Raw genomic sequence first — 14,146 nt, forward strand, 5'->3', positions numbered from 1 at the left:
ATACTTCAGAAAATTCAGTAGGTTTCTCTGGCCCTATGTTTAACTGTTTTCTGTTGGCGCATGGCTTTCTTCTCAGGACACACCCAGGATCTGACCACCTCTGACATAACACGATAGTCCCTGGCCTTTAGCACCTTATGTCGCAATGACTGCCAACCTTTTCCCCTGGGACTGTCCCACTCACAGAGTCCCTTCAGTCTGTCACAGCCCAGCAGGCTGCAGTAATCCCGTTAAACGGTCAGTCAGATGGGACAGAGTCAGCCCAGATCTTACAACATCAGTTCCCACCTCAGGCTGGTCCCCCGCTTGCCCAGGTCCCCCCCACCGTCACCTTCATCCAGGCTCCACTCCAGCCATATTGGACTGCTGGCTTTCCTGGAACATGGCAGGCAGTTCCTGACAGATGGTGTTTGCGCTCGCTCCCTCTGTTTACAAAGCATTTCCTGGATCTCTTTTCAGGGCGGGGTTCTCCGGGAGGCTTCCTTGACACCAGAGTGTGGGTGCCACAGACTTCAGAACACTGCCTTTGTATCAGTACTCAAAATAGTTCTCAGTCCACCCTTGGTGTTCGTTGAGTGAATTGAATAACCGTGGAAGCTATTTTTTTTTTAAGTATTAAAAAAATAAATAAATAAAGTTAGACCTTGATTAAACAAAAGGAAGATGAACAGGTTTCAAGAAAATCACTTGGCAAATTGCTCCAGGAACGGAATATGTTCAAATGTTTCAGTGTGCTGCCGTGCCCAGGCTGCTGGCATTACTACATACCACACGTAACCCCTGTGACCGCGGAGTAGGCTTGGTGGTGGCCTCAGCATGCTATGGTAGAGTAAACTGAGGACCAGAAGAGACAGCAAGTACACAGTGGGGAGCAGCAGTTTAAGCATCTTTGAGTTAAGGACTCTTGGCTTTTTATTTAGAAACCATCATAAAATGACAGAGAGAGGGGAGGTGGGGGATAGAGAGAGAGAGAGAAAGAGAGAGAGGGAGAGACTGACTTTATTTGAAAGCCTGAAAAACAAGCTCTGGCTAATTTTGGTTTTAGTCTGCCTTTTGTTTCCATTTTGAAAACATAAAATAAATGGCTACTGTTGAAATTCCTGACAATGTCAAAGCAACAAGTTTTATTTCTCTCACCTGTGGAGGAAGTGGCCTCCACCCAGCTTAACTGAACTCGGAGGGAAGTGATTTTTTTCAAGTGATAAAAAGAAATAAAATTCCATGCTCTTCCCACAGGAGGGGCTCAACAATTGGGAGAGTGGCGTGAGACCGTCTGCTCGTTGGCAAAAGGATATAACTTGCAAAGATGTTTCCTTTGATGCCTGTGATGGACATGGACGCGTTTCCCTTCTAGAGGGTCCTGATTCAATTAAGCAATTAAGAACCGAGCTAAATATAGGTCGAGAGTTCAGGCCGTCCTGCCCAGCACACACCATCACGCCCCGCAGATGTGCCTGTTGTTACAAACAGCACCTGCAAGTTCAGCAGAAAAACAGACAAGTGTACGATGCTAGGCAGCGGGAGTTGGAGGGAAAAGGCGGGTGCCCCTCCGGCCGGTGCTCAGATCCCTCCGCATCTGTGGGTTGCTGTTTAAATTTACTTAGTTTTTAAAACCCAGTTCATAAACTTGTAATCTTATTTCTTGCTCTTTTGGGGAGGGTGGGGGGGGGCAGTCCCATTACATAGTCCCTGGTTAGCCTTTAACTCACATCTGCCTGCCTCTTCTTCCCAAGTATTGGATTAAAGCTGTGTACCACCGAAGCCAGCTGATTATTGTGCCTTTATGTTAATCAGTACTGGTGTGTTCCAGAAGTTACTGAACCTCTGAGCCTCCAGACCCTAGGAGGGCCTGTGAGTTGCAGAAACAGCCACTGTCCTCCTGGGCAGGTACTCAGCTCACAGCACTGCTGCTGGTCACTAGTGGGGATTTGTCTCATTTAGCTTTCTGCAGTCTGTAAGAGACTGTTTAAGATGACGGTTCAAAGAGGATAGTGGGTTTGTGTCCGTCTGTCTGTTTGTCCTTTGTTTGGTTTAGACCATGACTAAAGGGCTCCCCTTTCCTGCATTTCAGGAGTGAGTACCCGGGTGAGCTTTTTCAGAGAAGGTCGCGGGGTTCGGCATCTGCCTGCCCAGGGTCCCTGCGTGAGAAAGCATGAGCTTCTAGCGGGGGTCACGGGCAATGCCAGGGAGATGGAGAAACCAAGTCTGGTGGTTGAAGTTGGAGATGGTATGGAAACTCTGAATTGGCAATAATCTCACCCAAAGAAGTAATTATCTAAGGAGATAAAGGAAACACAATGCTGAAACTTGCTATTCTTTGGGAATCTAAGTGCAGTGAGCCAGGCACCTCATTAGGTCTCGCTGTGTTGTATATGCAGACGGTAGAGTTTTCTAATGCAGGAAAGCTACCTTGAGATGCAGTCCTGATCCTCGAAGTATATAAACTCCAGTTGTACCCCAAGATGCCCCACTGTGGTGACACCCATAAACCCTTTGATTCTTCCTCATAAAGGGGACACTCCTTTTGAAGTGGTTTGCAATGTCACAGCCCCTGTAGGTTTGAAAGAGGTAGTCTGGGCCTCACTGACACTCCCTGGACCATATGGCAGCCCTGATAGCCTGTCACAACTGAGGCTGGAAGCCAGTGCTTGCACCTTAAAGGCAACTGTGCCTGCTGAGCTCTCTCTACCTCCCGGCCTCTCTCTTTTTTCACTGCCTACTACCTCTCCCCCATTGGGGAAAATCAAACTCTGGAAAGGATTTTTTTAAAAAATGAAAACAAGGTAAACTAGATACCATGAGCCATCAGTCCCGTGATTGAGTGGACCAGGGAGAGGCCTGTGGTCCCTGGACATCTTCATGTTGTTTTCTTATGTAGGAATCTTGTAAACATACCCCCGCATCCCACCCCACCCCCCACCCCGGGACTTGACTAAGAGTTCATTTTAGCTTGATTTTTCTGGCAGCGACATAATGTCTTTAAAACATGCGTCCCGGGGAGGGCGCTCAGTGGCAAAGGTGCTTGCTGCCCAGCCTGACTGCCAGAGTCCCAACACAAATGGTGGAAGGGGGGACTGACGCTGAAGAAAGGTGTTCTCTGACCTTTGCATGAATGCCCGCACGCATGCGCAAACACACACACACACACACACACACACACACACACACACACACACGCACACACGCACGCGCACACACACGCATGCGCGCACACACGCACGCATGCGCACACACACACGCACGCACACACACACGCACACACACACGCACGCACACACACGCACACACACACACACAGAGTTTAATTTTAAATTTTAAGTTAGATGACACAGAAGGAATATTAGGAGGTTGTATGACTTTCAATTTCCTTTTCTTCTAGGGTTTTCCTTCCTTATTTGGGCTAGCAGTAAGTAAGGCTTACTATCTGTGCTTGGCCGGAGTTCTGACAGGACATGTGGAGAGCTGACTGCTGTTCTAAGTGGGAGCAAGGAACAAGCAGGTAGTTCACTTGTTTCCTCCCTCGAGCAGAAACTCCTCCAACTGCGAGGGACCAGATCACAGCATCCCTACAGAAAAGATGCTTCCTGAGCCTAGCCCAGTGAGGCCACCTTCATTTTCATGCTTGGGTCACGGCATTGAATTGCATGGCGCTTTTAACTTGTCTTTTCTTTGGCCTGCCTTACCGTTTTGTTTCCCTTAATGAGAGCGACTTTTCCTACCTGACAGCTTTCTTCCTCTTGTTGGGGGAGGGGAGGTAAACGTGCCAGACGGTCACACACTCCGCCTCCATTTTGAGATAATGTGTGGCCTTAGTTCAAACTCTGTATGTAGACTAGGCTCAAACTCACATATTTCTGCCTACCAGAGTTCTGAGATGAAAGGGGCTCATGACTCTGCCTGGCCATTCCCCTCACCCCACCCCCTCTCACGGGGGGGGGGGGGGCAGGGGATGGGAGGGCGCTCTGTCAGGGCTGCCCACAATCAGCCAGGACTTCTACCACCTTCAGTTAATTGCCTCTGGAAGATTCCAGGACAGATAGACCCAGAGGTGTGAATAACTCATTTGGGTACTTCTTAACCTAATCAAGTTGAGAATTAAGATTAATTAACAAAGCCCCGTGTCTGTCAGGTGATGGGGCTGTAGCCATGTCTGGAGGCCCCTGTGCCGGCCCCATCCGATGGGGATTCTTTTGTCTGCCTTTTTAAGTAAGAAATGCTTGACTTTATTGAAAGTTTTGAGCCCTTTGGCCTTCTGAAGCTCTGGTTAATCCAATGGCCTAATCATTATAATGATAATTTTGCACTCATTTTTTTTTAACTTCCCCATCGTATTCTGACCAACAAAACTCATTGTATCTCTTCGCTGAATTATAGGTTTTGGTGTTGAGTTTTTGTTTTGTTTTATCATATATTACTGGCAGTAAACTCGTGAGGGAAAACTTTCCTGACATCTTTTGTCTTTTGACTCTGCAGCATCTGGTCTTCTGGTAGCCTTTGGTGTCAGTGAGTGTGAGGAATTAAGTTTCTTAAAATCCATTTTAGAATAATGAAAGTTACATTATAGGCCCCGCTGCGCTCCTCTTCGCCCCCTTTGGGTGTTCCAGTTTAAATATTGCAGGGGAAGCAAGACAGAACTCCCTGAACTCGGACGCTGGGCTAGGTCAGGTGTGCCTTTCTCTGATGCTGCTTCTGCAAAGGGGTTGAACTACCCTTTCACAGGAGTCAACCGAGACTCTAGGAAAGCACAGATTTACATTACGATTCATAACAGTAGTAAAATTACAGTTATGAAGTAGCAACAAAATAGTTTTATGGTCAGGGGCGGGGCGGGGGGGGGGGCGGGTCACCACAGCATGAGGAATGGTGAGTGTTGGTAACCAGGGGCGTGATTCCATCCCACCGTACAGCTTTTAACGGTGAGAAGCCTGCCCCATACAGTGGGTTTCTACAGTGTGTGCACCGCTCTGCTGTCCAGAGTCTATGGCAAGATGGTTTTCTATTCTAAAAATAAACTGGGCGTGGTGGCACAGTCTTTAATCCCAGCACTCGGGGAGGCAGAGGCAGGTGGATCTCTGGAGTTCAAGGCCAGTCTGGTTTACAAATCCGAGTTCAGGACAGTCTTAGACTACACAGAGAAACCTGCTTGGGGGGATGGGGATGACAGAACTGGAGAAGCCTCTCTGTGGGTCTTGCTTATTCTGTGTCCATAGGATCAGTCCATCTGTGTAACGTGTGTGTGTGTGTGTGTGTGTGTGTGTGTGTGTGTGTAAGTAACAGGCCCTGAGCTAGTTTATTGAATTACTAGAAACTACTTTCTTTTTTAAAAAATGCATCAAACAAAATCTTTAAGAGTTTTCTCTTGAATATCTTTACCCAGCTGTTAAAAAGTTTCAAAGTAAAAGTTACTGCATTCTCTGCGCCTTGGGGCGGGGGGCGCGGGGGGGGGGGCCCACTTCCTGCTCTTATCTGTCAGTTACTTTTTTAAAGGTAGTTCGAGCCTTCGATGTTATTTTTCTCAGTCATTTTCTGAGACTATCTTGCTAGAAAATGTAATGATCTTCTCCATACATATGAAGTCATGTGTTCTGTCTAGCCCACTGGTTTCTGTGCCCAGGTAAGAATTGACAAACAGCCTCCATGTCCTAGTGCAACCAAGAGAGGCGGTCTTGTCTCATTTCTCTCCGGCTTATTAAAGGCTGAGTCAGGCCTTTGTGCCTGTGGAGATCTCAGACTCTGGGGTTCTGAGGTAAAGCTCCATAACTACACATCTTCCTGGGATGCTCGAGTAGGCTCTCTGTTTTTTACAGCACCTAGTTCAGCAAGGATGCTTTGTAAAGAGGCCTGTTCCACCATTCAAGGAAAGTGTAAATATTACATGCCGACGAAGCTTAAAAATGAACAAGTGTGGTGGCACATGCCTTTAATCTCAGCACTCGGGAGACAGAGGCAAGTGGATCGCTGTGAGTTCAAGGCCAGCCTGGTCTACAAAGAGAGTCCAAGGCAGCCAAGGCTACACAGAGACACCTTGTCTCAAAAAAAAAAAAAACTTTAAACAACTTTTAAAAAATGAGCAAGTGTGCATATGTGTATAAGGTGTGTGCTTGTGGACATACAGGCCATGGTGTGTGTGTGTGTGTGTGTGTGTGTGTGTGTGGGTGTGGTCAGTTTTCTCTTACCAGGGGTCAAACTCAGATTGCTAGGATTTGGGGGCAAATTCTTTTACCTACGGAGCCATCTTGCCTGCCCTAGATCCAGTTTCCTACGGTATCAGCTGTTGGTTGAACCCACAGATACCGAACTCATAGATCTGGAGAGTCAGCTGTGCCTTCAGATACAAGCTAGTAAGCCTGTTAAAACTTCCTGAAGGAACTCAAGGCATTGGATGCAGAGATTTCACCGATACTTACGCAATTAGGTAATTACATGCTTCTTTGCTAGATGCGACAGAGACAAGGAAACTGTCCATTATGCAAATCAGCTGATTTAATTTCCGCTAAAACAAAGCAAATTAACGCAGCAATTAAGAGTATTTAAATTTTACCTTTTCTTATGATAAAGAATACCACTTAAGTTTCCAACTTAGCCATTTAAAAATGACTATTCTAATAACTGACTTGGCCTCCAGTGGTACGAACTGACTTTGTGAGAGAAGATCTGAACCATTTAAAAATTATCCTTTTATTTCTGGATCCCAGTCACACTGTCAATACAGTTGTGTGTGTGTGTGGATGCCTGTGAGTGCGGGGAACCCACAGAGGCTTGCGGTTAGAGACAGTGGATGCCCCTGAGGCTGGGGTCGTCCATTGTGAGCCCCTGGATGGGGGTGTTGGAACCAAGCTCTGGGTTCTGCAGGAAGAGCACTCGCTCTTAACTGCTGAGCTGTCTCTCCTGCCTCCCCTCAGCCCGTCTGAGTGCACAATACAGGCAGCTTCAGCGCCTGAATTAGATTTGTCTGTGCATGCGTGTTGTTTAATTAGCAAATATTTGCATATTTCCAAACCTTTTTGTGAAGACTTCTTGGCAAGTTTGGGGAAGTGGGAGACGTCGCTCTGTAAGGGCAGGCTGCTGTTGCTGTTGGCACACTCACAGAGTCCAGAGTCCGCTCTGTGTACCCCACTTACACTGAGAGTTTGTCTGCTTTCCAGCGGGGGTCTGTGAGTGTAGCTTCAGGGCTGATACGGCCCACACACCGGATGTGTTCTTAGTTATTGTCCAGTGATAAATAATTCTACGATGAAAATATTGATGTGAAGGGTTTTTTTGTTTTTGTTTTTTTTGGTTTTGGTTTTGGGTTTTTCCCCCCCCCCTTCCCCTTTCCCATTGAGAATATCTTTGCAAGTAAATTGAAGCTCCTGATGAGGTGGCTGCGTTAATTAGAGTGTTCCTCACTGCATGATTTTTCCCTCCTTTGGTCAGTGTGAAATGTTTGTATTTGCACAGGAGGGAAGGAAATCTCTGCTTGCTGACTCATGTTTTTACTCTGAGCTTTAAACTGATAAGGCCGGTTAGCTTCTGACATAAACTAAGGCAGGAAGTACCAAAAGGACAGGACAAAAAAATCTAGTTGTGTTGCCAAGTGCATAGTGAGCGCTCACTTTGGGAGTCCCTCGTGTGAGGTGTGTTGCCCGTTTGACTTGCACCTGGAAAAGCCTTAACTCTCTTAGGTAGCCATTGGTCACGCTGTATTTTTGTGGCTGTGTTTAGATTCCAAGGCCTGTGATCTTTTTAGTGTAATTATTGTGCTCGCCATCCAGACCTTGACTGCCCAGGTGAACCCTGTGTTGCTCCCAGCGTGGTGTTTGCTGAGACCCTGCCTTCCTGAAGGTAGTACCTTCCCTGTGTTTCTTGTCACATCCAAGCTTTGCCCCAACCTCCGCTGATAAGCTGGTAAGCCCTCCCCCGCCTTGCCTCGCCCCCCCCCCTTGTCCCCCTTTCCCTGCCTTGCCCCACCCTCCTCTGGTTTGCCCCGCCTCCTGTCTTGCCCCGCCCCTCGCCTTGCCGCGCCCCCCACCTTGCCTTGCACCCCCGCCCCTGCCTTGCTACCCCCCCCATGCTTCTTCGTTTTCTGTCACTCCACACGGGCTGACCTTTTGGATTCCTGTCCCGCGTCTGAGCCCACGCAGGTTAGGGTGGCGCTTTAACATAAGTCTTAGGGAGCAGACTAAGGGAATTAGGTGGTCAGACCTTGTCTTTGCCTCTAGGAGATGGACACAGATCGTGAAACAAAGCATGTAACTTTCCAAAACTCTACTTCCTCCTGTCTAAAGGGAAGAAAATGGAAGCCCTTTTCAGAGTTTGTGGTTCGATTGTGCTGCGTGCTAGGAAGTGCTCAGGGCGTCTGTCATAGTCTGTTGTCTGCAGAATCCCTTCACCGGCTGTCTGAGCCTTTCCTCTTAGGAAAAACTACCTGAAATCCCTGGAGTTAATTCTTCACCCCCATGTGTCTTTTCTGTTCTGTATTGGTGTTTCACTTCATCTATTCAATAAGTTTCTGTAGCCGGTAGTGTTCCAAGATCAGGAGTGACAGTTGGGGTGCTTACTCCCGCACAGCATCTTCCCCTGCACCCCAAAAGAGTTTAGTGGGGTATTTATTCCCAGGACATGACCCCCTCCCAGGGGCCACACCTCCTGATACTGTAAGGAGTTGGGGTTTCAACTTTTGGGACACACACACACACAAGTACCAGCCCGTACCCTTGCTTCCGTGTGTTTGACAACAGCATGTCGTGTTGTCCTTGGAGCTGTCAGCACTCTGGCAGAGGCCCAGGAAGGGCTGAAGAGGGCTCCTCCAGGCCTGTGGGGGCTGCCCATGGATCAGTCCGCCATTTGCCGGTTTGGAATTACCTGGATGTTTTCACCTTGTTCTTGCCTTATACCGGAAGCTCCTTCAGGGTGTGGGTCACCGCTCCACCCTCCCCCATGTTGAGTTCAGTCCCAGGTCTGTGATAGCTGTTTTGAGGGGAACAGAGATCCAGAGTGGTGGTTCTTAGGCAACCCCAACACCCCAACATTTCATACGGTAAAACCCTCATCAGAAAATAAGCCTCAAGTGACTTGAGGGTAAGCAATCCCTTCTATTTGAAAGTCATTTATTAAAATATTAAAAAGCTACTTGGGGGGGCTGGAAGAAATTCAAGGCCTCTCTTCTATTTTGCTACTAGAGACCTGGAAAGAACCAGTCTTTCCAGTCCTGAAACAAAACAAAATAACAAAACAAAACACCCCGCCCCCCTCCCTTTACTGAACACGGATTTACCATATCAATAGGTGGGCGCTAACCAAGTGTGACTGCTGCTAATGGCGTCACTTTTGTTTCCTCTCTTCTTTCCTGTTAAATGAAAGCTGCAAAGTGACTAGTAAGTTTGGGGAAAGCTCTTTAGAAAGCGCAAGCATTTCCCTGTGACTGAAGTGGAGCCTTCAGGTTGGAGGGACTTAGGGAATGTGGAATCTTTTCATCTTAGTAATAAGTCCTTCCTGGAGCCAAGTTAGTCATCCGACATTTGCAAAGAGTCTGTCCAGGACCAGGTACCATGCTGTGCTCCAAAGATAGGGACGTTGTGAGATGGAGGGGCCGGATCACTTCCTCCAGTAAGGAAGCAGGCGTGCTGATTAGCCCCACTTAGCTGAGGGGACCATTCATAACCATTGTCACTTTAAGTTTGAGGGCCAGAAAGATTTCCCCAAACTTATTCCTGTTATTGGTTATTTGTGATTCTTCTATTTTATTGATCAGTCTTGCCAAAAGATTATACACTTTTACTAGTGTTTTGATTTTTATAGGTTTTTCTCTAGTACACTTTAAAAAGAATTTCTCAATTCCTTGTACTTTTCTTTGGGCTTAAATCACTGTCCACCTTTCCATGTTGAGTATGTAGAACATAGCCTTTAGGCTTTTTTTCCTCTTCCAGTAAATGCATTTTAGCTATGAATTTACAAATGATTATGGCTTGTCACATCTTACTGTAGTTGGTATCATTTTTATAATCATCCAGTTAAAATGTTTCATCTCCAGTGTAATTTCTTCTTTGACTCATGGTTAAAGCATGGTTATTTCCCATAACAACAATACTGTTGATTTCTTAGCTATGTTAAGACTGAGGGACCCTTATTTATTATTACTGATAGTGTGTGGTTGTGTGCGCATGTTACAGACATCCAGAGCTTTCTACCTGGGTTTTGTTTGCTCATTTTCGAGACAGGGTCTGTCACCAACCTGAGCTTGCCAACCTGTCTAGGCTGGCTGGCCACAAGTTCAGAGACCCACCGTGCCCTCCTCAGGCTGGGATTACAAGCATGCAGCACTTCTGGCTTTTAGTGTGGGCTCTGGATATCGGACTCAGGCCTTCACACTCACGAGGCCAGTGTTTGAGATAGTGAGCTAGCTCCTCTGCCCCTGAAACCTGGTGTTTCAAATGATTTTACTCCTTCACATGTCGGGTTTGCCTATACATTTGGTCCCGTTTTTACACTTCATTCTTCTGTACCTGCCAGTTCTTACCAATCAGGTAATATGTCAGTCTCCCACTAGGACTGTGGGGTACAAGAGCTGCTTTGATTCTGCCAGTTTCCTGCCTGGTGTCTGTTGAGGCTTGTCAGTTGCGCATACATTTGAGGTGGCGAGATGCAAATTGCCTGAGTGGATCACTGTGCCCGAAACACTTCACATGCCCTTTGTCCAGGGCATGGGTGCTGCTGTGTGCTTTATTCGCTTCCTCTTGTAAAACAGCCAATCCTATTGCCTCAAGGCCCCGCCCACCCGGATAATCTAATTTAACCCTACTAATCCCTTAGAGGCTCCAAGCCCAAATACTTACAGTTGATACCAATGGGTACTGGCCCTTTAAGGTGTGACTTTTAAGAGACCATACTTCGTTTCCTGGCATCATAGAATACAAATGCTCATCAGGTCAGCATAAGGCGAACAATGTGAGCTGGGGACCACCTGTGCAGAGACGCGGGTTGTTAGTTCTGGGTACATAGGAATCAGCTAATTGTGACCTGTCTAGAGGTAATTTTTAAAGCCAGTTTCTCATCTTTTCTTTTGCAGGTGCTAACTGGGTCCCTTCTTGGAACAAGAAGAACGGCGGCATTTTCTACCTTTCAGAACCACAGGCCAAGAGGCTAAAGAGAATCTATGTAAATCAGCTGGCCCCTCTTTTGGCCTGGACCCACCCTGGAGAGTCCCTTCGCCCTGCCTGAGGAGTGTGGAGAACCAGACCAGGCGCTATGAACGTGACCAGTTTGTTTTCGTTCACGAGTCCAGCTGTGAAGAGACTCCTAGGGTGGAAACAGGGTGACGAAGAAGAAAAATGGGCCGAGAAAGCCGTGGACGCGCTGGTGAAAAAACTGAAGAAAAAGAAAGGGGCCATGGAAGAGTTGGAGAAAGCCCTGAGCTGTCCCGGGCAGCCCAGTAACTGTGTCACCATCCCCCGCTCTCTGGACGGCAGGTTGCAGGTGTCCCACCGGAAGGGGTTGCCTCACGTCATTTATTGCCGAGTGTGGCGCTGGCCCGACCTCCAGAGCCACCATGAACTGAAGCCCCTGGAATGCTGCGAGTTCCCTTTCGGTTCCAAGCAGAAGGAGGTGTGCATCAACCCCTACCACTATAAGCGGGTGGAAAGCCCTGGTGAGTGACGGCGTGACGAACGGTGTGTGCCCAGTGAGCCCTGCCGAGGTCCAGACAAAAGCACCTTTCTGCTTCGGGTGTAGTTCCAAAATACTGGGTGGAAATGTTGCGTGTATTCATTCGTACACGCGTGTGCAAAAGAGAAAGAGCACAGGGATGCTCGTATGTTAGCGGGCCGTCGCTCGCTGTGACACGTACCTGCAGCAATCACTGTATAAAGAGGAAAGGGTCACTTTTGTTCCGGTCTGCGGCATCCTGGGGTGGGATGGGCGGTGAAGCAGAGCTCATATCAGTAGGAACGAGAGCGCCCATGATCTCCCCTCAGTGGCTAGGAGACCTCCCACTAGGCTCTGGGGACAAGCCATCCCCAGTGGAACATTTTGGGGATGCTTCCAGGTCCCAAATTTTACCAGCCCTTGATTATTTCATGCATGTTAACAGCCTCCTTCTCTCTAAGTGATTTTCTTAGGAGCAGGCTCTTTTTTTAAATTTATTTAATTTTATATGCATTGGTGTGAGAGTGTCAGGTCCCCTGGAACAGGAGTTACAGACAGTTGTGAGCCGCCATGTGGGTGCTGGGAATGGAACCTGGGTCCTTTGGAAGAGTAGCCACTGCTCTTAACCACTGAGCCATCTCTCCAGCCCCAGAAGCAGCTTCTTAAAGTTGACTTTCGTGTCTGAAGTCGCTTCGTATGGTGCGCCTTTGTGCTGCATATCTCTCTAGCAAGTTTAGGTGTGTGACAGAAGCATAGGCTGTGGCCTGGTGCGCTGAAGGTAGGGCAGCACGGGACAGCCGTGACTAGAGCCACTTTATACTTCAGGACGGCGCTTTTTGTCTTCCATGCGGAAGTGTGTTGTGGTGTGTTCCCTGCAGGACTGTGTTCTCCTGTGCAAGGTCTTGATGCTGTTTGCTGTATAAGAATCTGTTTCCATGTGTCTGGTATTGGTGTGTGGTAAAGGCCGTGTCGTCAGCCTCTCATGGCTGTGAATTCCGCATCCAGCCATGGAGAACATGTTTGTCTCTGAAGGCGTTTTGCATTTTTGTGGAATAAGTTGTGAAAAAGTAGAGACTCAGGGAGTAATTTACCAACTTTTCTGTCCACCTCCTAGTTTAAGAAAGAAAGCAGCCAACTAAAACCAGGTGTTGTTTCCTCTGACTACATCCCCGTTAGTAACCACCAGTCTGATTTTGACATTTATCTCCCTAAGTATCTCATACTAATATATTGGTCCATAAGAGAACATATCATTTTGTGTATTTTAGAATATCACATAATGACGTTAGATTTTCCTGGAACCATATTTTGTATGCTGTGTGGTTCTAGAATGTACATTTTTAGGGTTGCTTTGTCTAGGGCTACGAAGGGCTGTCTCTTTTGCTGGAATTTCACTTGGGAAGGATAGAATTAGGCCCATCCCATAATACTGTTTAGTACTCTTAAGTCTTCGCTGTACATTGTTGCACATCTTCTAGCTTTACTTCTGGGTGACTTTTTATTGGACACGTTGAAAATTACAGGGTTACAGGTTGCTCTGGGCTAAAACGGTCCTCCCTCTTTCTGTAGCTGGCCTCGAACTCACAGCGATCCGCCTGCCTCTGCCTCCGAAGTGCTGGAATTAAAGGCGTGCGCCACCATCCCCGGCTTGGTATTGACATTCTTTACTGTTTGTCAAACCAGATGGGATATAAGGTTTTGTTTTTGTTTATTTTTAGGAACAGGCTAACATACAGACGCATGGTTTTCTTTTTTAGCCAGAAACGGAAAAGGAGATGGGCGTCTCAGAAAGCAAAGAGTACTGTGCAAGTCATACGTACAAATTAGACGCTTTGGGTACACGTGTTTAGGTCCACACGGTCCACCGGGTATATTTTACTGTTGCATAAGTAACAAAAGCGACTCCTCCAAGTCAAGGGACCTGTGTGTCAGACGTGTGGAAAGCAGAGGAGTCTGGACACGGGAAGTGCGCTCACACCCAAGGTCACTCACTGTTATAGGAACACTGTGCGCATGTGTCCTCTCAAACCACCCCGCTCTCTTTCACTGCCAGCATTTTGCGCTGCGCTGCTGGAGCCCCAGCCTCCGTCGGCTCCGTGACCTCTGCAGCTTATGGTCCGCTAAGTGGCTGTGATGGAAAAGTCCTCTTCCCCGTTGCTCTTTAGTAGAGCTAGGTCCATTCTGGTTTTTGTCCCCGTCTCCCACTTCCTTTCCCATTTTTTCCCATGCTTGAGTTCTGTGCAGGCACCCAGCGCCTCTCTGTGTGTCCGCAACTCCTTCGTCCTGCCTCCTGGTCCAGCTCACTGCTGTTTCTCCGTCAAGTCTAAATTTAGCAGAGATCCGTTTAGGTGGGACTCTTCCTTGACTCCGCCTTGTTCTTAGCCCAGAGAGATTATGCCTTTTCCATAGCAACCCACGCTATGGAGTAAAGTGAGAGCCCACGTCAGGCACTCTATGTACAGAAAGCGTAGGGCAGGCAACGTCGTACGTGCTGACGTCACTGTCTCAGGCGCCCCCCCCCCCC

At 47.8% G+C, this 14,146-nt stretch overlaps 1 protein-coding gene across 3 annotated transcripts in view; it reads left to right on the forward strand.

Annotated features, from left to right (window-relative positions):
• SMAD1 (SMAD family member 1) overlaps nt 1-14,146 on the forward strand; it is a 67,595-nt gene that overhangs the window by 16,665 nt on the left and 36,784 nt on the right. The window contains exons 1-3 of one of the 3 annotated variants that reach the window (XM_084757528.1): nt 2,213-2,227; nt 3,380-3,499; nt 11,048-11,626. In XM_084757528.1, the coding sequence (XP_084613654.1) occupies nt 11,227-11,626 (400 nt within the window). In that variant the 5' untranslated portion in view covers nt 2,213-2,227; nt 3,380-3,499; nt 11,048-11,226. Of the gene's footprint in view, nt 1-2,212; nt 2,228-3,379; nt 3,500-11,047; nt 11,627-14,146 lie in introns of those variants that run through there. The other 2 variants (XM_084757527.1, XM_084757526.1) reach the window with 2 other exon arrangements.

This window comes from Acomys minous (assembly GCF_964271855.1).
Source record: "Acomys minous genome assembly, chromosome: 14".
Taxonomy (NCBI): domain Eukaryota; kingdom Metazoa; phylum Chordata; class Mammalia; order Rodentia; family Muridae; genus Acomys; species Acomys minous.